The sequence below is a fragment of the Lates calcarifer genome, linkage group LG24, assembly GCF_001640805.2.
Source record: "Lates calcarifer isolate ASB-BC8 linkage group LG24, TLL_Latcal_v3, whole genome shotgun sequence".
In the NCBI taxonomy this organism is placed as follows: Eukaryota; Metazoa; Chordata; class Actinopteri; family Centropomidae; genus Lates; species Lates calcarifer.
In genome coordinates, this window is record NC_066856.1 from 10,699,064 (window position 1) to 10,724,004 (window position 24,941).

General features: G+C 42.9%; 1 protein-coding gene across 1 annotated transcript in view; it reads right to left on the minus strand.

Moving 5' to 3' along the window:
• The window catches only part of kcnb2b (potassium voltage-gated channel subfamily B member 2b), a 78,511-nt gene extending 55,015 nt beyond the window's left edge, over window positions 1–23,496 (minus strand). The window contains exons 1-2 of the mRNA XM_018673984.2: window positions 22,917–23,496; window positions 21,082–21,792 (exon numbers count right to left, since the gene is read on the minus strand). Coding sequence (XP_018529500.1) covers window positions 21,082–21,669 — 588 coding nt within the window. The 5' untranslated portion in view covers window positions 21,670–21,792; window positions 22,917–23,496. The remainder of the gene's footprint in view (window positions 1–21,081; window positions 21,793–22,916) is intronic.
• Window positions 23,497–24,941: the final 1,445 nt, after the last annotated feature.

The following is a 24,941-nucleotide window of genomic DNA, read 5'->3' on the forward strand; positions in this document are numbered from 1 at the left end:
CTGTGAAGTAGGAAACTTCTTTATTAGCATAAATGCAAGGACAGATAATCCCCCTACCCTTTCAAAGCACCACCCTCCCTCCATTTCACCCTCACTGCCCACTTTCCCATGAGCCCCCTTCAACATGCAGTGTCTTTCATTTCACCTCCTCCAGAGCGGGAGACCTAGCGACCTGAAACATAAAGCTTTAATTGTGGTGATGGAGTGCCGTCCTGTGATGATAGGGGCCACAGGAATCACTCTTGCAGCGGGGTCACTATGTTATTAGCAAATGAGGAGATGCAGGGGCACTGATGGCGCAGGGAACAGAGAGTCGGCGCTGCAGGTGTGAGACGTTTCTGATCCCACATGAGAGATGGAGAACATCAGAGCGGATAACAAATGCTGAGTCAGGATGTGTCTAATTAATAGAGGTATGATAACAGAGCTATCCTGCTCTAGCAAATGTTGTGCTCCACTTCTGTGTCTTGGGGCTCTGTTTGATAATTACCCTGCTAATGAGAGTAAGGGGGGACCAGATCAAATCAGTGAAGATAATAGGGGTTAAGTGAATTGTAAAGACCAGAACGTCCCCTTGTATTCTTCCAATGCACTAATTATGGCTCACCATAACAAACACAAAAGCATATCATAAAGTCAATTGTCATTGCTCTCTCCAACACAAAACAAGACAGCGACACAAAACATGAGGATTGGGATCTGTTTAGAGATATCAAATGTCATGCAGAAACAAAAGATACAAGGGAATATTTCACTGTCGGCTGGATGAAATTTGAAATATGATATACAGGACATGCACTGCCTTCTGCTGTCAAGGATAGTTGGACCTCTTGTGCAAAGCTTTCCCTCTAAAGGAGACCTATGATCTATGACTGTCACTCATGGATCAAGACCAGCTGGCTGAAGTCAGTAGCCGTGCAATTCCTCTGGAAAAAGCCATCAATAATGGAAAGGGCCAGAGAGATGAGACGAGTAGACAACGTAGTTCTGTTGCATTAACCATGAGAGGGTCTCCCTTCTTTGTCTTCCCCAGCTTACTTTTCATAGGAAATTCAAAAAAAAAAAGAACAGATGGAAATCAATCCGGTTTGGAACGGACAGCAGGTGCTCTGGCTTCGTAGAAGAGCCGGGGTGGGTGGGGTGGATGGAGGAGAGGCCACGGGCACTAACGAAGGCCTGGGCCACTGGCCAGAAAGGATGCAGCTGCACAATTCCCACTGTCCTGGCCAAGGATGCGGCAAGGCGCCTCCATCTTATGTTCTGTGTGTCTAACACGCTTGATCTGCCAAGTGCTCTTTTTAATTAACTACTCCATACAGCCGCATAATTACTCCTCTAACCTCCCCTAATCAGTCGCTCGCTGGTGCATACCATATTTTTCTACCCTTGTTCATTGTTCATTACCTGACTGTTGCTCCTCCTAATGCAAAACCAACAGACCACTCAGCGTCAGCTGTTTTGGACATGGAGAGCGCGGGCCAAAGCCAGTGGCTACGCTGCCTCAGACGAGTTTGGCACAAAGTCGATACACGAGCAGTTTTGAGTCCGAGACAAACGCCAGTGGAATTATTTTACGAGATGTTATTGTCTGAAAGGTGTTTACATGCTGCACACTCTGTTCCACAGTCGCTTCTGTTTGGATGTGTTCACCAGCTGACTGTGTCTCTATAATCAGGCAGCTGTATCACAGTAAGGGAAGAGACATAATTGTATGCTTTCTTTTCCATTCAGCCCAATCCAGTGCAAAGTGTGAAAGTATCCACTGTTGTCTTGGTTACATCTTCCTTCTTGTCTTTTCTGCCTCTATAAATAACACGGAGGGGTCTGAACTCAGAGGAAGCCCCCGTTGGTATGAGTCAACAGTTGGAACACAGTGGGAAGCATCATGTAGCAAAAATGAATGGCAGAATGTAAAATATGAAACCAGGTATGATGAACATCATCTTGTAAACTGTATTGATCCAGTTTAGGAGGCGAGGTGGGACAGGAGAGATTAATTTAAACCATACAATCTGTCACCGTATCAATAATGAGGCTTATTTAATGAACATAAACAAATAGTGTATTGGCGCGCAAATACACAAAGCAACATGACACAATGGCATGTGATTCCCATACTTGTGGTAGCATGACCTTCTCTTAAGCCAGTGCATGAGCAATCCTGACACTGGAACGGAGCCGATACGGATTCCAGTGTGTTGCTGTTGATCCGAGCTGGCAGGTAGGATTTAGCTCAGAATTTTAACTGCATTTTGTATTTAGTCCCTCTGCTTTTAGTGTAGGTGTTGATGGTTGAATGTGTTGAACAGAAACTAGCACCTGTTTTCTCTGAAACATACAGAAGGGTTCAGCAGCTACAGTATATACTGCATGTTAGTTCAGATGAGGTGACAAGGTGACACGAAGACACAGTTGCGCACGAGGTAGTCCATCTTACAGGCTTATAGATGTGGTTCAAGTCCGTATTACAATACAAGTGCGATTATTTATCCAATATTAAGACTTATTATATTTTATAGAGGCAATTTATGTCAAATCACGCAAACTGTGTCACTATACCAGAAAAAACAACTTCGCTTTCAATTACAATTTTCCTGGTACCTTTAATTTGGTATAAAAATAACATGACATGATCATATCATCTTAGAGCTGCAACAATCAGTCACTTTATTGATTGATTGATTCTTTAATTAATTGGTATTTTCTATGTGTATAAACTGGATATTTTTGGTTTTTGGTTTGTCGGTGAAAAATATTTGATTGATCGAGAAAATAATTGTTAGTTGCGGCCTCAAAATCATCAGAAATACTACAAAGAAAGTTGTTAAATGACTTTGAATAACTGAATAATTGATATACAACCCAGCACACATACTGATGTCACACTGATTTACTGAATTTGAATATTTGCAAATAGCTATGACCCACCAAAGGTATTTCCTTTTCAAGATTTTCAATCTGAGCGCACACACATACAAGTGCACAAAGTCTACTGTGGTCATGTAGTGCCGTACACATACACTACTTGCATCTGAAACATAAAATATCCACATGTTCCTGCATTTTTCACTCCAAGTGAAACTACACCTGCATGCACACAGGTGAAATTACACTCATGGGTGCGCTCCTCCATAGTCACCACTTATATTTGTTGTTGAGATACTTGTGTCTGTTGGCTCGCAAGCATGCAGCAAACCACATTACATGTTGTCCTCCCCCAGTCTCACGTGTAAAGCATGCAAAGCAGCAGTAAACACGCCTAAACCACAGCGGCTGCTGCATCCTGCAGATAGGCTGCTCCCATCCCCATCCATTCCCTCTGAGAGTTGTAACTGCCTGTCTGGGATGGGCGGGTGATGTCACTGATGCTTTCCGGTGCAGCTGCTCCTGTAATGGAGTCAATTTAGCTCCACGCTGAGCCATTTCTGTCCAGCCTCACCCCATGAAGGACACATTAGTCCCCCCCACCACCCCCCCATCCCACCATCTCTCGTTTCCTTCTCTCATCTCTTTCACTTCCTGCTGCTTTCTCTGATATCTCTCTCTCTCTCTTTCTACGCCTCTCTTCAGTTCTATCTTACATCCCCACATTTACATTTTGTTTTCTGTGCTACAGTTCATCAGTTTTTCCCATATCCCACCACGCCACCTTTTCTTTACTACGATAAATACGCTCCACTCGTCAATGATGTGGCCCTGCATGAGGATATAAACATAATTATATTTAAGTCAAATGAAAACTGCAGCAAAGAAGTCTTGATTAAATGCTAATCACTGGCACTGGGAGTACTGATAGGGCTTAGAAATGAGTACACACGCACTCACACACAGACATAAACTCATACACATATCCCCCGTAGCCTGAGAGAGTAAAGTAAACATCACTTTCACTGGGTTGTTCAGTTTCTTGGAAGCAGTTGTGTGGGAGTGCGTGTGTTTAAACACCCCACTATCTGAGGCGAGCACTCCCGCTGCCTCCTTTGAAGCTGCTTCAACTTTAACCCCAGACAAGTTTCACATTCTCTCTGAACATTTTTTGAAAAACTCTTCTGTTTTAACCAGAAGCATAAACACAAGTTGCCGTCCATCACTATCAAAGCTCATTTTCGGTCATTCCCCCTCCGTCACCTTCTTGTATCTCCAGAAGAACGCAGGCATTTTCCTTTCGCCCTGCTCCGACTTGAGTTCCATGAGCTTATTAATACACGCCCACACCCATCCAACCTCCAACTCCATCCCCTCCATCTCTGCCTCTTGCATGACTACACAACGAAGGGATTAAGTTATCAGGATGATAAAGTGATATCCATACACTTCTGTAGCTGTGCTAAATTTGACTTGTCGCAGTGGAAACTGAACTTTAAATAGCCCTCTCTATGTTTATGCCAGATTAGTACCGGCACATGCACGGCTCACTTGCTAATTTGCCTAAGTTGTCTTACGCAGTACTGTCAGATTAGGTGGTGTGATGACTTGCACTCTTAATGCACGGGCCTATTTAGAGTTCACTCAGGGGCAGAGGATGCACTCACACACACACACACACACACACCACACACACACCACACACACACACACACACAAACAGGGTCACATTTTTAAAAGAACAACAAATACAGGTTCCTGAAATCGTTGAGAAAAATGGTTGGGATACAATTTCATGAAATATTAATTAAGTACGAAAGACATTATTCGAGATGATGAAATGTTACGTGCAGTGTCCTTCACAGGGGAGAAGTAAAACGCAGGGTGGTTTTCTCTGCTGGATAGGGGAGCAGAGGATGGTAGGTGGGCATGTGGGTGGAAGCAAATAGAGGCCAGAAAAAGGGATTGGCACCAAGGGCAGAAAAAGAAGAGAAAGAAAGAAAAAGTATCAGGCTGGAAGGAAACGAAGAACGTGAATGAGGGGAATAAAAAGGGGATGTAAACAATCAATGTTTTGTAGTTTTATGGCATCAATAAAGTGATAGTTCAGGTGCAGGTACAGTAAATCACTGCCCCACACTCCAGATTACATATTCCCTTCAGTGTCCCAGTCCCAAAACTGAACCCAACACCTTGACTTAGCTTTGTGGATCTGTTACCGTCCTGTCACACTTTCTGCCTAGTCAGCTAAATGACATATCTATATTTTCATATAACAGATCTATGAAGTACAACCTAAGGTTTGAACCTAAGGTAAAGAAGGGGAGATGCATATGATGGGAGATTACAGTACAGTCACTCATGGCTGGGGAAAGCAGCAGGCTTTCTATTGCATAGTGGAACATGTGCAATGCAAAGAGAGGTACACTTCACGGTATGCACATGGTCATTAAACATTTACCTCAATCTGCAGCCACCAAAGAAAGAGGGGGGAGTCGCCAGCTAACATCACCAACATTACTCATTTGACAGCAATATTGATGAAACTCTTGGAACCAAACATCAAATACATAGAGCTAGGAAATTATTTAGGAACTATTGATTGGACTTCAGTGGCGTGTTTTTCTTCCATGTTCAGTCTTCTATGTGGCCTAGCAACAAACACTCTCAGAGGCAGCCTGGCTGCAGTTGCAAGCAGGAGGAGAGGAGAGGAGACAAGCCCTGGAGCTATCGGTAAAATCTTGTGGATAGGAGCCACCTCTCTGTTATGGTCACAGAGTCACAACCTTAACCAAAGCGCCATCCCTGTGAATCTGTGTCTACCGCACTTCTACATAATAGGTTTTTATCCCTCCAACTGCTGCAGTCTATTACTCTGACACACTGTACCTCACCTCTCACACTCTGCCTATGGTATTTCCCTGTCCTTGCTCTATCTTTCTTTTTTTTTCTTTTTAGCCAAAACTCCCTGTTTCTGTCTGCAAGCACTTTGTTGCAATTCAAGTAAATGTCCAGGCTATCAATATTTCATATCAAAGTACATCTCCTTACTAGCTCCTCCTTTAGAATAGCACTTCACTGGCGCTACCAGATATGAATGAGTGCTTTGTCAGAGAACAGAGCAGATATCTGCAGCTGATAAGATTGGAGATTTCATTATCGTACTATTCAGGTTCAGAGAAAAAAACCATCTCAGCAAAATGTTAGCTCATCCAGAGCTCGTGTTTAATCCAAAGCACAAAGAACCGAAGGGAAATTTGTTTGACATTTATTATTGAGACTGTATTTAATATATTCTTATGAATGGAACGCCACGCTTACTGCAGTGCACTTGAATTGCTTTTGCATGATGCTGTCTATGCAGTGTTCTACATGGCTGGCCACAGTGTGCTGCATTTGCACTCCTACATATACATGCACAAATATACACGTGCTATACACACATGTATGCAGTGTGCACTAATGTAATCTGCAGGCTGTGTGCACTGCGTCCTTCAGTACAGGACCCTGTGGGGACCAATGGGAAGGCATACATTGTGGGTTTCTGCAGGCATGCAAGGTATCCTACCTGAAACCAGGCAGAGATGGGGGCACACATGCATGTTAACGAACACGTTATCACATAGACACACACATACTCAAATATAAATGGGCATACATTTATGCACACATCTCAAACGTGTGTATTTGATGTCTGATAGATTTCTGAAATATTCTTGCATGGCAAATACAATATGGTAGGGGAGAGATTGTGGTCATGGTAAATGAGGTATGTTTAAGATGATGGTTAAGCATGATGCACTCAAACACTTGCTTAACCTTAAGGACAGATGGTTATGTTTGGGGGAAAAACATTGTGATGGGATGCAAACTTACTGCTCCCCAGGATGACAGCTAATATGGCTAATGTGTTATCAAATAATTGTCTATTTACACATCTAGCATGTAGAGATGAAATTTAGCACTGCTGTACCTGGAAGTCATGTTTTAGATGAAGTTCAGTATTCACTGTCTTGGCTCTGTTTTTGGTCTCCGCCAACTGCTCTCTGCTTTTTTGCACTGGGCAGGTAAGGTATAGTGGGTTTTAGAGCCTTTTCACTGAAACAGCTGAGTCCTGCGGAAAAACAGTGCTGATGGAAGCTGTGAGAGTGAACCAAAACAACTGCTGTGAGCCAAAGAACCAAAACAGTGGAGTTGAGAGAAACTACAGAGCTGATAATTCTCTGTGGGTTTTTCACTGCGAGTGATGCCTTTCATGTTATACACAGTGATTTTGGTAATACATAAACATTGATTGGAGCAGCTTTAAACTTAAACAAAAGCATTTCTTTTTTATGTCCGCCTCTACCTGTGCCCCCTCCCCTTCCCTGACTGGTCAGAAGAGAAGTCAAACACTGTCAAACACACAGATTAGGCTGTGAACCCCGGCAATCCACAGTGTCCTTTAGTAACACCAACCCTTCCCCCATTAAGCCTCTGCCTGCCATTCTATTAGACAAGCCAAACAGACAACTGTCTTAATGAGCCCGCCTTTGGCCCTGTTTAGCCTTAATCTGATATATGCCAGCAATGCTAATTGATTCACCATCATCATGGGCGCGTGAGGCAGGCGGGCAGGCAGGAAGTCGCAGTTGACACTATGTAACAAGGCTGTTACTTTCTGTCCTTAGACTCTGTAGTGTCGTCAGAGGGGATTAGGGGAACAGCACATCAGGTTGGGGGTGTGTCTGCCTGTCAGTCAGTCAGACAGGAGGCTGGATTTATACATCTCTACACCAGCGTTAATCCTCGCAAGAAGACAGACTTGGGCTTTCAATTAGGAATGAGTAATTTGTGGAATTTTTTCGTGTTCAGCAAGACAAATTACACTGCTGTGATTAAATCGGCGCACCTCTTAAACATGCCAAAATGGTAAACATTTTAAAATTAATATTTATTAAACTTTTAAACTATTAAACATAAACAGCATTCCTCTGCCACAACTTTCCACTGCCAAAGTGTGTGCTGTTTCTCCAGACACATTCCTCTGAGGAGATCCATCAGCTGTGTAAACCTGTAAATCTGAGGGTAAACTCAGATATAAGAGGAAAGTGAAGGAGTGACTCTCAAGTGGACAAATGAGACTAAAACAATAAATAAATAAGTTTATGTGTCAAATAAATTGCCACGTCAAACAAAATACAGATAAATGTTAATCTTTTGATGAATACTTCCCCGTATTATTCTTCAGCTGCCCGAGTGTGAGGTGATCTTTCAAGTCAAACAAAACTGTTGTCTGTGGAATGGCAATGAAACTGACGCCATGTTATCTTTTTTGACTAATCTTCAGTCGGTGTCTGTGTGTATATGCACTCCTGTATATGCTTGGGACGACTTAAAAATTCAATTAATACGTCTTCTGAGACATAAATGGCCATACATACAGAGGCATACTGAGGCAAAAAGGTCACTTTATAAATTCCATGTTGTCCTGGCTGAATTTAACAAAGATTAAAGGCCACGGTTTCATCAGCTGCAACATGTGACGAAAGGGAATAAATACATATTGAAGTAATAACAGAGGAGATGAATCATGCATTCAAGGTTGGATGAATCACTGCCTTAACCGATTTAATGCTTCACATTATAATCCGCATTAGCCTTTACCCATTCACAATGCAGCTTTATGTTTAATGAGACCTCTTAATCTCTCTCCGTATTCCCCAAGACTCACCAGAGAAGAGAAAATCTAGATTTCCATGTTTTATTGTGGGCATGATTACATATCGTTGTTTACTCTCTCTTAATGTGTTGTGATGTGGTGGCAGCAGCCGCCTTGTGGGTATTTTTAGAGGTGAGCTCTCCTTCACATCTGCCCCTAAGTGCTGCAAGACTTAGGTATTTTAAATACTAAGCTTTATGATGTCTATCTATAAGATGACTTTTATAGCAACATTAATGCAGTTTTAGAGTGGTATTAGAGCGGGACCACTTTCAATAAGGCGGGGGAAAGCAACCACTCAAAAAGGCGAGAATAGCAAAACTGGAAATGTGGCAAAGGCCGGTGCTACTTTGCCTTGTATCAACAGTCATCCATCAACATTAGTATTGTTATTTCGCTTTCAGACACCTTATTCATTATGTTGGAACGGGAGGCGAAAACTAGGGATGCTTAAGAGTGCTAGGTGGCCTTAGATACTGTCACGCTACTTAAGGGGGATTTATTGCAAAACAAGTATACTTTAAAAATCTTTAGCTGGGTTTTTGCCAGAAACGGCAGCGCTGGTAAATCCAGATTCAGGGCAGGACTCGCACTTACAGTAGGTTTGGCAGGTGGATCCTTACAGCTGCATACACAAAATTGTTGGAGAAATCCTATAAATGAATACTAGTTTTGTATGAGAGAGTATAAGGAAAGGAGGACGAGAGGACACTGAAGAGGAAACAAGTGATTTGGGAGCAAGGGTGATTAGTTGGAGGACACTAAGGTAAAACGAAGGGCAGAGAAGAAGAGGCGAACAAGCAGATTTCACAAAAGAGATGTGGATAATCAAAGATGGGTATAAAGAGAATCAACTTAACAGTGAGTCACTGGAGGTGAGTCACAAACAAACATAAAGAAAAGAGCTAAGGGGCTGTAAAAGTAGCACCAAAGTCAGGAAAATAAATAAAAGAACCCAGACATAAATACGCAATATGTGCTGCAGCCGAGGGAGTGAAACAGCAAATATCAGAAACATGCAAGAGTGTAAAAGCACCAGCACAGCCACAGCGTGCACAGTCACTGATGTTTGACACTTGCACTGTACATACAGCACAACTTGTACCGTGCAATAGAATGAGACAGGTGGGCCTTTCAGCACACTGGTCAATACCTGAGAGTCATCCTATCGATTGGCAAGGCCTCAACAAAATGTCAACACCCAACAGACCCAAATCATCCCTGATCCTGCGGTGATGGAGGACTGATCTTTCTTGAGCTGGCAGTACCCCATAAAACCACAAAGAAATTTTGTGCTGTGAAGTGTGTGACAACACTTCAAAAGATTTCCAGAGTTACCGTAGTTTCTTAAACTCTCAAATCACGTACACTCACACTTATTTTAAATGTTTGGCTGCACACAGTTGACCAGATCTACATCTGCACACATACACCAGAGAGAACTGGAAGTCAGTGTGACCTTTCAGGTGTGTCAGACGCTGCTCTTTTGGCCCACAGCTTGGCTTCCTGACACTGACACAGGTCACATGGTTGGGACTGTGTGCTTCAGTCCCTGTGTGCCCTCAGGCTGGCTGGGTCCTTGCCTCCAATTGGCAGTAAGCTGATTACAATCATACTAGGGAGCTAAAGGACTGTATCAATGCCTCTTGTCACCTCGCCTGACTAGACACACAGATGGACAGTTCCGGCTGCGGGGACATTTAGTGATGTGTTTGACTGACTAATTTCATGAATGGCTTTGGAAACTGAGTGACATGAGAAGACTGGGATGAATAAAACATACAAAGCGATTCATTTTTTATCTCTCACATTATCTGTTTTGTGGGTTAAAGCTATGACCTTTGGGTTACAGAGATGTTTTAGGAGCCATTGTAAATAAGTGTATTTATAAGTAAAATCAACAATTTGGTGTGAAGCAATATGGTTGTTTTCACTTGTTTTAGCAAGAGAATAACTGAAAACTTTCTTGAAATGAATATTATTTTGTTAATACTTAGTTAAGGCATATTTAGCTTCTTTTCTCAACAAGACTAAGAGGTCACAACTACACTAGCAGCTCTGTGAAGCTGTTCCTCAGCAGACTGGTGTTTTGGGCTGAACACTAATGTCAGCATGCTAACATGCTAATTATGTTCTCAGCTTAGTTTGGTGTGTTAGCCTACTAATTTTTACTAAAAAGCACTTAGTGCAAAGCACAGCCGAGGCTGATGGGAATGTCATTAGTTTCACAAGCATCTGGATAAATGAAATTCTGACCCACTGGTGGCGCTCACCAGTGTTAATACAGTTCATCCTCTCAGCATTTGTAGTTGTTGAGATATTTTAGTCTGGTGGACCAACCAAGGCTGGGACATATCTCAAGAAAATTCAAATAAAAAAAACTCTAACTCTTGAAATAAGCAGAAATATCTCCTGCCAGTGCTAAAAAATTGTTAAAATATTGTGGTTAAACTTTTTTACTGAATATAAGAATATGAGAACTTATTGCAGAATGAACGTCAGATAAAGGAAACTAAAATTAAAGTGCATTAAAGCCTTTGTAGCATGGCAGAGTTACTGTGGTCAGCAGTGAGGAACTCCTGTGGCTCAGCAGGACGCGGGAGGCCCACACACACACACACACACAACAAAGAGCAGGAGATATAATAATTTTTTCTGTCACTTCCTGGGGTGCTGGGAGACAGCAAACAGCTGGCAGCACAGCCCACAGTGACGCCAACGGCATGATGACACCAGAGAAAAGCAAAGCGAGAAAGAGGGGAAGACGGCGTATGAAAATGGAGGCTTTCCAACGGAGGAGCCTAAAATAGGAAAAAGACAGGAAAAGCTAAAGACGAGGGAGGAGGAGAACAAGGAGGCGGTGGTGGTGATGAAACGCGTTCGCCCAATCACAATAGCTTCTACGTCGTCACCCAGTATCCATGAGGCAATGGCTAACAAGTGGCTTCAACCCCTTTCAGTCTACCACTGATCTGCACTATCGGTCTCAGTTTTCTCTTATATGTCCTCAGAGGTTCCTTCATAGAGCAGAGGTTTTAATTAATATCTTCTATCCTTCAAAATCCAAGTCCCTGTACTGCTACTGATGCTCTGGAGACACTGTGATTGGCCCAGAGAGCAGGGCCACAAGAAAGACAGATACTCTATTCTTCTTCTTTCTTCCATATAAACATGAACCCAACTTTGCCTGCTGCGCTCTTCTTCCAACATTTCCTAACAGAGGAAAACCGATTATTACAGTTTGGTGCAATTACAGTTAAAAACATTTTATGCTCATCATATCACAGCAGCTACTGCACTGAATGTGATTGTGTGAAGTCATTTTACAACACCCAGTCAGTGATAACTATTAAAGGATTTGGTAGAAATGACACAAACAGAAAATTACCAGAGACACATCATCAGGGAGGACAAAAAGCATCCCGGTGAAGATGCATGCAATGTGAGGGCAAGCATTTGCATTAGGGTTTGGTTGTGGGGGCTGAGGTACCAGCTGCTCTGCCTCTCACACAGCCTGTATAGAGATGAATTGCTCCCTGGGTGTCAATAAGTCACCATGGCACACCATGGTCACCATGGAAACTACTCAAACACAGCATTTCAGAGGAAACAAGTAAAATGAAGTTGATTACACATTTCTTTTTTTTCCCTTTCAAGAGCTCCTTGGAGGGTTTTTCTTAGTCTGAGAAGACTGTCAGGACTCCGAAGGATATCCCTTCATGTTTGTGAGGATTCTCAGTATGCATTGCTTGGGTTTTGTCTCTCCACTAGTCATTTTTCACAGTGTCTGGATTGTTTGTGTATTTATAGCATGAAAATCCACTCGCACACAAATCCACTCGCATTTCTGTTGTATCAAGAAGCAGCAGAGCACCTCTGAGCTGCAGCTCTGGAAGCACATAGGGAGTGGAGACACCTGAAGAAGTAGTTTCCTGACCACTGATGCTAAATCACAAAAATGATTAATATAGAGTCAAATGTAAAAAACACCACAATGAATACCAATGCACTTGCATGTCACCATTTCCAAGATGGAACGGTGAGTGGGATCACAATTCAGCTTTCACCCCCGCCAGGAAATAAAGACAGAAATGTGGAGGGGACAGGGAAAACAGAGCAGAGAGATGAAAGGGTGCAGGAAGTAGGAATTATAAGAGGAAATGGAGGATTGTGGGATGATGGTGATAAAAAAGAAAATGTGCACGGAGGCTGTGAAAGTAGCTGGGGTGGAATAGGAAAGGAGGAGATGAAGGATATTGAAAAAGAGATGGCATGGAGAGAGTAAGGGAGACAACAGCGTGGCACTGACTGTGTTGTGGCACCCACAGAACGCTGGCTCAGCAGTATTTGAAGGTTTTCAGCTAAAGAGGTGTGTGTAAATGTGTGTGTTGCATTATGAGTACGCCTGCTTGTGTGTCGTACCTACTGAAGGCATAATGTGTGTATTATTGTATGTATGTGCAGAGGTGTGGAAGACTGGCTGTGAGCTGAGAGTACGTAGTGTGTGTGTTTGTGTGTGTAGGGGGATCACTGAAGCACGTAATAGAGACCTGGTGTTCGTAGCACTTAGAATGATGACTCTCTTCCAGCCCCTGTCCTCTCACCATCTCGCCCTAGTTTCTGATGCCTTCTGGGACGAGAAAAACAGCAAAAGACAGGGGGAGCAAACCTCACAAGAGGCAGCGGCCGAGGCAGGGAGGGGATGAGGGAAGCAGGAGGAGGAAGGAGCACATTAGCCTCTTACCCAGAGTGTCACTCAAGCTGGCAGTGCCAGCCAGCGCTGCTGCTCGCTACTGGTCCACAGCCACTCCCATCCTTCAGTGGGATTTATGTCTCGCTTTGATGGTACTCAGACCTGGGGCTTTTTGCCAGCTTACATCTCCTGGACTTTTTGCAGACTGAACAGGCATGATGTGTGCAACCAATAGAAAGTGTGAAGAAGAAATTGCAGGCAAAAAAATTGATAATCGTTACTTAAAGCAGCTACAGTCCGTATTTCAATATGAACTATGGATCACAGGACAACTTTTATGGGACTCTGCTTTTTTGCTCAGCTCCACTGAGCTTCTGGCATCTTTTTACTCACTGTTTTAGTTGGCCACCACACAACTTTACTGTTTTGGTTCCATCTCACTGTTCTCATAGCAATATTTCTGGCCCCAGCAGGCAGTTGTTTTCAGAATAAAAGCTCTAAAAACCTCCTGCACGCTGCCTGTCCAGCACCAAAAGGCAGACAGTCAGGTTAACAGCTAGCGAACAATCATAGTGAAGCATTTAGAAAATAGATAGAAAATAACTCCCTCATTGCATTGGGGAGCAAAGCAGAGCCAAAAAAGGAGATACTGAATATATAAAACATAAAATAATCAGCTGGACACAAACACAATTCCAAAGAAATGCTAATGTTTCTCTATATCAGCTTGTGATAATGTGATAATATATGAATGTTCACAGCTTGTTTCCACTGCCTCCAAAAGGCAAAAATGATAGGAATTACAGGTTGGTTGATATATAAGCTACAGATAGGTCAACTTTAGCTTTCATATATGTATATTTATTAGTTGAGTGACAGGAAACAATTGGCATAATCATTTAAGGTGTGAAAAAATGCCAAACATTCCCCAATTTTGAAAATTTGAATTTCTCTATTCTATTTTGTTGTAAATTGAATATCTGCAGTTTGAACTGTAGGTTGGACCAAACAAGCAATCTGAGGACATCATCTTGGGTTCTAATTCTTCTAATTGCGAGCAGCTGTTACCAGTTTCCATTTTCCAACCTCTTACACCCTAAATGATTCAAGTCAAATGATTTGAAGTCATCGATGGATTAATCAATGTTTAAACAATCCTGTCTTCTCAACCATAGTCATAACAGGTTTGTTCAGACAGAAACTGTGAGGGTGTATTCTGGGGATGACAGTAGAATTACTAATGAGACTTCAGCCATCAGGCCTCTCACACCATCTGGCCACTCATTAGCTATGGCTTGTACTGGCCATGTTGTTTATACTAGACTTGTGTTAAAAGTGAGTTTTTCTTGTTCCAATGAAGTTCCAAATTTGCTGTTGTTCTCTGCCTTCTCTATTACTTAAACTGCAGATAACACAGTGTTGTGCTGTTGTGCTTAGTTGTGCTTCACGAGTTTCACTTAATGATGTCTTCATTCATGAATCACTGTGTGCATGGTCAAGTGCAATAAGCCCTTAGACAAGCCAGTGGTCTCTTTTGGGACACCGCCACCACTGAGCTGCATCCAGACTGTAATTCCTCTGCATGCGAGTTCCCACTGGTAATCATGAAAATGGAATAAAGCAGCAGTGGGTTATTTGTGCAAAGCAAAGCAAAAAGAGAGAAAAGGATGGATGTGTGCTTTGCAATTATGCCACACACTGATCAATGAGTATTTCTGTAATAATTAAAAATGTACAACAGCGTGATTTCAACAGATCAATTTCACAGGTCAGCAGCATCGAGAGCTTTCGCTTGCTTTGTCTTCAACAGCTTCCTCTGCCTCACTTCAAATGTTCCCTTTCAACCCTGCAGGTGAAACTCAGATACTCAGATTAATAAAGGGCTGCAGTGGCCTAACTTCCTCCTCATTTTAAATGTGACCCTATATACCTCTGCTGTAAAACCTAAATGAAATCCAGCCAGCCTCTTAAGAGCGGAGATAATCTCACATGTGCAATTTTCAGAGCATTTAAAATTAAAAATAGCTTTTGTGAGATGAACTCTTGATTTAATGTTCCCCTTGTGTATTGTTTGCAACATACATTTCTATTATTTGTACATACAGCAGTCCATCACCATTATCAGCAGAAATCAAATGCCTCTGCAGCATGAGTGTAAACTCACATTGTAAACAGATCTAATGCTTCATCTTGAGCTACATAATTTCAAAGCTTTTAAATTGATTTTAGTATTTCACAGTCATGTAAAATCACCCTGCCGACCACTGTCCTACTCCTGATAAATGTGCATTGCTACTGTTATGAAAGTTGATATTTGCTGCTTAGTAACATAACTATAAATTCCAACAACACTAACAAAACCGTGGAGAGTGGAAAGTGCTCTATCCACTGCTTACAACACTAGCGCAGTTTGCTGTCCATATGTGGAAATTCATGTTTAGAGTGAGTAAATAGCAGAACAAACTGGTGAGTATTCACAGTGTATACAACGAATCAGCCACTTTTCATGAAAACAACAGAAAGCATGGGTATACATTTTTTAAGCAAATGAAAAAGCTGGAGTATAAGTGGTGACAGCAGGTTATCACTGCTGTCTGTAGATGAAACTGATGCCAGAGTGTATTTTGAAGGAGTGAAAATTAGTTCAGGAGAAGTGCTGCTTGTAAGTCCCTTACAAAGCTTTCATTATCCTTTCAAGCCCAATGTCTTTCTGATCTGAAACAAATCATTATAAAACTGATTTAAACTCAAGATAATCCTTACATCACAGGTGACTTATAGAGAGAAAAGGAAGACAGTGGTGGACAGGGGGACTAGTGTGACTGGGAATGTCCAGATGATAAATGCTGCTGTCTCTGCCCATGCAGGCACTATAAGAACTCATGCCACCTATAATCTAGGAGGTTCTCTCTTATCTGATTATGATTGCAGGGTAAAGAGGATTTAGGTGCTGGCGCCTAAATGCTAGGCTGTACTGATTAGAGGCCTGGTGGAAGGCTTATGTAACTAGGAGACTACAGGAGGGGAGAAGGTGTGCTCTACCTAAATGATAAACTCTACTCCTGTAACACATCCTGATAACTTCCTAAAGGCCAAATAAGATAATGTAGTAACTCCTACAGGTTGAAGCCACTCTTGATGCGGTGCCTCATGCACAGAGGACTAGCCGAGGAATAACCGACTAGAAAAACAGTGAAATAAGCACAAATTACACAGCACAAAGTAACTACAATCCATTTGCCCAACAAGCTGAAAACATTTCTTCCACAAAATGCCAATGTCCATCGATTTAACCTCCCTGAGACTGACCACAATTCATGCAGAGAAGAAAGGATGATAATGAAACACAAGGTAGAGGACCTACTGCTTGAATTTCACTCAGAGGAACACACTGTGCAGAACTTTTGACTTAATGCTGACTAAAGGCCTCTCACCCATTTTCCTATCCCCACCTCTTCATCTCTGACTCTCCTTGCAGTGATCTGAAACAACAGGCAGCTCCAAGAGCTACATGAGTTACAGCACAACAGGGTGCTGACTGAATTTGCTCCTGTCACATTTAAAGCCATGCATTTTTGCTGTCTCACATATCCCTGATCCCAAAATCAACAGTGTTTATTGTGCATTTGCTGCTTCACTGCATTAAGACAGATGATTGTGACAACACTGACATTTGCAAAAGACTGGCATTTGAGGTCTCTGCTACAGAATCTTATTATGCTACAGCTTCCTCACATTATGTCATCATCATCATCATCGACAGCAGTGTCTGTGGTGGACTGACTTTGGCTGCTTCCGAGCGTGGGAGGACCAAACAGCACAAGTCTGCGCCCATGCAGGCCCATTGCTTAGCATTCCCCACTAGCTAGACTAGCTTATTAGATAAAGGAGAGAGTAATGGTGCACATCCACATTAAGAGAGAGCATGGGGCTGGACATGGCTGATGCAGGGAAGGGGGAGGGGGATAGAAAACCCAACTTGAAATGTCTGGCCAGTAGAAACATTGATCTCTTTAAAATGCTCTGAATCCTCGGCCATTATTTTCTGCAGCTGCACAGACTGAATGGACTCTAAAGTGAAGAAAACCTAAACAGGGGAAAGGGGAATTTCTGTCCTGGGGTGATTGATGTATTACAGCTTTGATATTTCATATTACACTGCTAATATTCTGAAAAGCTTATCTATGAGCTCTGCATAAACACAAATCAAAAGAAAAAGATGCTGCTCCTGCAAACTATACTATACACAGTGTATATTAAAACCGAGCACTGTGGGCATCCATGGAACAGCTAATAGCATTAATATATAATTCCAAGAACGCAGCCTGACTCATATGTTAATGTTGAAGCTCTCACTAAATCACTGTTGTGTAGCAACATTTGGTGAGGTCTGATATTTATTACACACTTTCTGCATACTGTTCTGTTTATGTGAACACAGAAAGGGATACATCTGAGGCTTCTAATCACATTTCCCTGCACACTGACGAAAAACATTTCCAGTGAAATACATAGGCAGGTTATAAACTACATTTACAAGTTACATGTGCCAAGATTAGCCTTCGCAGGAATGATGATCGGCAATAGTAATACATTTACACAGGGAAACACAAAAGCAAAAGTCATCGTAATTTAGACTCCTTAAAGCACTCCAGTAATTTGGATATTGCTTCCTTGTATGAGCTTGTGCTAAGTGCATTGGCTGTACGACTACACCCGTGACTCATTGTAAACAAAAGAGGGTCAGGGCAGCACAAATCTTTCTGGCTCAATATCAAGGATGACACGTTCTACTGGATTAATAGAAATTATAGCCTACAGTGAGGAAACAATGGAAACCTCCATCCGATATTTTTTCTAAACATGACTGCCACTCAGTTCTTATATAATTTACTAGCACATTACAGTCTTTTAGCAGTGGCTGCAAGCTGTGCAGATACTCACACAGAATATAGATGCAGCACTTTATGATTTCAATATGACTTTAATCTTTTTTGATGATAAATGTCTGCAATTTTCATAATTCAAGTTTCAATAAAAAAAATCCCAAATCTGTGCATGATGGAAATTCAATAAATAATAGTGTACAGTGTAAAATCTTATTTTGACATGAACATCTCACTTTTCCCCCATGGACGTTCACTTGTGACAAGCCGAGCAGCAGGCAGAGCTGGACACAAAATACAGAAGTTCTCCGCTCGTCGTCCTCCTCCTCCCTCACTCGCTCACTCGCTCTCTCGACACGGCACTCAAACCAAAAGTCACGCAGTAACACGGAGAGGCCACTGCATTAGCCCGTGTCCTCTTTGTTTTGACCATTTCATTCATTATTCATAGGGAAAGGTTTGCAAAGATCCAGCTCAGCATCCTGAGGCACAACTTACATGACCACGCCTCTTACAACACTCTCTCTCTCTCAGGACTTTCTTCTACCTTTTCCGCCACCTCTCTTCCTTCACTGGCGCTCTCTGAACACCTCTCTGCTCTTTCTGCAAACTGATTTTTGCTCCACTGTCTGCTTCATTTCCATATTTCCCACTCTTGCAAAGGGCTCCAAAAACCTGTACCGCTGTTATTGCTGATGAATGTAATCCTAGCTTGATTGACCCTGCTGAAAAGGTCAGTCCTCTCATGCTTCACCTTTATTTAAGGGCAGAGAGGGCCATAGGTGCCATAAAGCAGCTCACTGGGCTCTAATATCTGATTAAGGCTGCAAAAGAGAAAAAGAAAGGGGGTGAGAGAAAAAGAGACATAAAGAGGGAGAGAGAATATATGTATGCCAGGGGAAACTGTGATTGCATTTGACAAAGGGCTCAGGTTGCTTTGTATAAAAGCTCACGGTTATGTACCAGCCTAGTAATGGCAATTCCATGGTCAAGGGCTTTCAAGGGTTCTCACTGCTTGGTGCACATCCTGTAAAAAGGCTTCCCTGACCTCGGGGAGCCGCCATCTGACAGCCGAGCAGCCCCAGCAGTCTATTTCCAAATGTACTTTCAAGCGGTGGATTACCTTAGCTACTATCACAAGGCTGAGCCATTAGAGTCACATTCAAGTTCTCCTCCTAGAGCACTCCAGCGGAATGTCAATGCAATTTGAATTAGGGTGGGATTTCCCCTTTAAGGTTTCGCAGGCTTCCCCCCACTACGATAGTGAACAGGTCAGCAAAACAGAGATGTGTCTGGAGACTGAGGGACCGTGCAGAGGAGGTAAATCACTTTAAATATCACACACCGTATCAAATTAACCCGCTGCCGTCACCTGAGTTTGCCTTAGATTAGATATTGGCAGCCTCCTTATAATTGATTCATGTGATATACAGCTTCTCTGCAGAGGCTGAACACAGTTATCAAGCTGAGACGTAATGCTTGTCAATCACACATCACTAGTTGATTCTGGGAAAACAAGTCGCGCAGGAATAGTACAGGGAGTACAAACATGAATAGTAGCCCTATAAAAGGATCTACATATTCAGTTTCATCCCAATATTTTTACCATTTTTAAATCTTAATACTGCACTATAAATTTAGCGCAAGGCACCAGGCGTCTGAAATTAAATCTAGCGTGATTTCAAAACCGTCTCAGCCAAAGGGAAACATCCTTAGCTTCAAGGGGACAGACCTCACGACAATGCACCGTGCAGCAACCAGCGCACCAGGAGCTACTTTCCTTACACACAGAGGGGGATGATGTTGCTTTGGTCACAAACACACACACACACACACACACACGCAAGACCCTGTGTTTATGATCCCCTGACATGGAATATAATCCCAGCCTGGCCCTGCCCTGCACTGCCCTATGATGAGATCAGGATACTGGAGACCCAACGTAAATTACCAGTGATTGGATTTCACCAAGGTTGACCTACCTAATTGAGGACTGAGTCAGAGTGTGGGGATGGGGTGAGAAGGTGGTGGGGGAGGAGTGGGGGGAGAGATGTCAGAGGGGACAGCCTTGACACTGCCACGCTGTCATCTGATTTATCATGTACAAATGATAACTGTACTGTATGTGACTGATGCAGCAGTCTTCGAAACATGTGGTGCGTGGGAAGGGAAAAACACTCATGACTACCTCAGCCTTTAATAACACAGAATAAATGCGATCAAATATAAATATAGTAAACAGCTTAAGAAATTGTATTCATGGGCACACCTGCTACAAACTTTTGACATCATCCTGTCATTTCGCTGACTCACGGTCACGTCCAGAAAGAAGCATCCAATCAGCGACAAAGACTGATACATAATAGCGCTGCATGAGAAAAAAAGACTTGCACCTCTGCCTCCAAGAGATGCACCATGTCACAAGCCACTGACAGATCCGGTCTACGCTGACATACTTTATCCCAGCAAAGAAAGCTGATGCACCTACCAATTACTTTGTCAAAGCAAATAGAGTGTAAATCTAGCTCCTGCAGTGATTCCACTAGTAGAACTCTAAATTTGACTTTGCCATTATGTTTGCATGCATGTCACACATCTACTTCCACTCCTCGTTTTCTGCCTCTATTCTTCAACCACATCCACACACATTGCTACCCAAAGACTGCAGCTTTCTCTATATTTAATTCATCCCTAACAACTGTTCCTACTTACCGGGATGGAAAACAGACAGATGGTGCAAGAAAGCACCTGATGAGAGTACAGTACACGGCTGTTTAAGACTCAAATTGATGAACTCGTGATTATCTTTTACAGGTGGGAGTAGGTCTCTAATAAGTGTGCCTGTAATGTGTTATGATCCAGGAAGAGTGTTTGAATGCGAACAGGAAATGTGAGATGGGGGTGGTGTAATCACACTTCCAGTTTCGGCTCCCTACCTTGGCAGCCACTGAAGAGCTGGGCTTCTCCAGGAGATCCCACAGCTTCTTCCTTTTGTCTGGGCAGCAGGTGTTATCAAACTCTCCCTCTCCTTCCCTCTCCCTCAACGTCTCTGCCTCGCGCCGCAGCTCCTCATTCATTTGCTCTTTCTTCTGGTGGTAACGAGCCTGGCAGCAGGACTCCAGGTAGATCTCGTCAATCCCCCAGTAGTCCAACTCCTGACCGAACGAGAGGGCGCACATCTCCTCCATCATGTGCAACTTGCCCGTGCGGTAAAAGTTCAGAATAGAGGTGAAGGCCCCCGGGTGCCGGTCAAAGAAGTACTCGTTTTCGTTCAGGCTGTAGTCGTCACAGACTTCCATCAGGGACTCGTGGGTGTTGCAGTCTCGAAGCTTGCCCAGCCGGGTCCTGGGGAGCCGATCCAGGGTCCGCCACAGGACCTCATGGTTCAGACCGCCGACGTTAAGGCGGACCCTGCGGGAGCGGGCTTTGGTGCGGATGATGTCGATGGGCTCAGGGGGCAGCGAGGGAGCAGCAGTTCTAGGGGTGGCGGGCTTGAGCCCCGCTGGTCCAAGCTTCTCTGCCATGGTGATGGAGAAGGAGACTCACTGGGAAGATGTTGCGATGACACAAAAAAAAAGAAAATGGAAAAAAAAAACTCTAAAAATCGAGAATTATGTCGGATCCTCTTTAGGCAAGTCCCTCCATGGCTGAGAAAACAAAAAGAGACAGTTTGTTAGATGACTGAATGACTGACAACACATCAGTTGAATCAATTTCAGCATCAAAAAGGATATATATTAGAATATTATGCATCTGCACATTTCCAAAATTGAACCATTAATCAGCTCTCTTCAAGCAGCAGAGAGCAGTCACCTGTTACTCCATATTGTCAGTCAAAAATAGTAACAGCTGCACAGCGTTATTGATCCTTTCATCACATTTCTAAGAAAGTGTTAGGCAGAATCAATGACTTTGTTTCAACAGTCAATATGGCTGCTTTGCTTTGCTCTCCACGCCAGCACTATTATGGCTGTAGTGAGGCAATGAACTCCTGCTGGAGCACTACTTTCTATGCAGCCCTCATCGGTCAAAATGGGACTCAGCGGTGGGTCAGGAAACAAATGAACTGAGAGGAGCCTTGAAAATTCATTCATGTGTTATTGCTATTCTGGATGGAGGAGGCGTGTGTGACAGCAATTTCTGGAGTCTTATTTAACTCCTCATTACCAAAATACCTTGTCACATGCAGGATTTAATCATCACAGTCACATTTTCTGACAAATTTAAATCCCTGCACATGAAAGCAGCCACTGCACAGAAGTTATAATTTAACACAGACACTGAAGTGCTCTTTACACTTTGATAAGTCCTAAAAAAAATACAAGAAAGTTGCAAATATTAGAATCTTTAATCATTTTAATTAGGAACAAAGCTCTAATTTCCGTGTAGAGAAGCGAGATAAGAGACTGTTCCTGAATGCAACAGTTTAAATTTACATTCAGCACTGCCCGATTACTTTGACCACAAATTAGTCATTTTATTATTGTAAATGGAATAACATGAGTAGATGTGTGTAGGAAGGGATGTAAAGGGGCATCACACTGATAATCTATAGGTCTGCACTTGCTCTGCAGTTCAATAAATTCGTACCTGTTACGCTACAACGTATTTGTGAGCTCACTTAGGTTTTGAAGCCTTCATATTCCCGCACATCCAATATAAATCAGTCTATACAATCTGTGCTGGCAACGCACAGATTCTGTTCTCTACTCAGTCCAAAGTAGTGTTAAAATGAGCGGTGTAATATCGCAGAAAAATAGTCAGGTCTCACCTTGCCGAGATAAACCACCTTTTGCATGCAAACTCCTCTTGTTCCTAAGGGAGCAGAGGATGAAAAGGGAGCCGGGATCCCCCTTTAGTCAAGCGGCCACAACTGGATAGAGCACTCCGCGGACGCTGCGCAGAGAACGCGCGTCCCACATTTTCTTTCTTTTTTTTTGTGCGTGTGTGTTGAAAATGAGTCGAGGGGGAAAAAAGAGAAAAAAAGGAGAAAAAGCGTGAATATCTTCCTCTAATAATGTTCAGCGGGAGAGAAACCAGCGCTGTTTCGCCATCGGAACATTGGGAAAAGAGTCCTGCCTTCATCCAAAAAAGAAAAAAATATATATATATATATACACACACAGAGAAGCTTGAAGCGTGCGGAGAAGACGCGGCCGGCTCACTGAATCACTGTGGCTGCAGACGTCGTGCGCGTAAAAAGGCAAGAAGGGGGGGAAGGAACGGGATAAAGCGAACTGCGGAGTGTCCCGCTCTACACTACATAAGGAGGAGCGGAGCAGAGGGGCACTCGGGCTGCACCACATCCTAGAGGTGGAAACCTAAATGCAACTGGGCAGCACATTAGAGGCTATTTCTGAGAGGAAAGCAGCTCGTTTACTTCCGAGCCTTGTGGCTGGGAACTGTAGGAGCAAAGAGAGTTGATTTTAGATTTCTTATTATTCCTTCAGGCATTATAGTATAGACGGAAGTCACACACAGATCATAACCTTCATGTAATATCTTAGAAATGAAATCAGGGGAGAGTTCAGTGTCAATTGCGCCTGAAAGGCTGGTTTAAAGTGTTGAAGGAAATGATATTAGGTGCACACTTTTGCCACAGGCGACTTTTAGTGAAATGACCGTGAAGTGTTGTGCTGCCATGACAGTACATGCCTCAGCTCTGCAAAGATTCCCCTCTAAAACTGACTGAAAATACGCTTCTTTTTAGAGCATAAGCACAACAAATTGCCTCCTCACACACACACACACACACCCAAAACAGCCAATACCTCAAAGGTAACAACAACTAACCAAACATTTGAGATGCTCCATTTGACCCACAAGTAAGCAACCTGATCCGCCCAAAGCAAGAAGATGGCCTGACCCTTTTTATGTGACCACTTGAGAGAGCAGTCAGCAGTGAGTCGGTGATAAACCCGGGCCGATACACCTCCAAGTAATCAAAACCCATCTTCCCTATTAGCTATCAATATATAATGATCTCTCTACTCCTGTCTAATGAATAAATAGAGATATTAAATTATGTATCCCTTATTATCCCTCAGATCGTTACCCACACTGCTTGAGTGTTCTCTCGCTCTCCTCCCCACCTTTCCTCTCCCTATCCCTCACCCTCACTCAGTTCATATGAATGGTGTTCAATACAGCAATGATATCTCTCCCTTAGAGCTTATGTGTCAGTTGAACATTTCCCCTTAGCCAAGCGCTTTTCCAGAAATTTGATTATACACTGCATATGTGTAATTGATTTCCCTGCCATGTTCCTTCCTTCCAGTGGCAAGTGATCAATAGTGCTGCATTGACTAAACGGGGGGGGGGGGGCTTTGTGTGCGACTGTACTGTGTCTTCACTGCGTGGACACAGTTTGTTTGAAGGTCAAAGGCTTTGGTGATGTCTAGATGACACATGTAGATCAAGACAAATAGATTATGTACATTCCCACAGCATGTTCATGCCAATCTAATTCATTATTTGAATGTGACCTCAGCTCTCTGGCTGCCTCTGTGTCTTTCCCCGACAAGTTTCCCCCAACAATACAGTCTTTACCACTGAGATAAAGACATGGTTTGCAGATTTTTTTTTCCTTGAAACCTTGACACTGTGATGACATTAACCTGGCAGAACTCAGGTCTAGAGCCGTGAAGCATGCCCCTGACCCCAAATTGACTGACGTAAATTATTCTCTTGAGGACAACAAAACTGCTGATGCCGCAATTGTTAATTACTTAGGGGTACAGAGAAATGATTAAGGGCAATTGACTGTGTCCCCTTTCATTAATTATTATCAAACTGG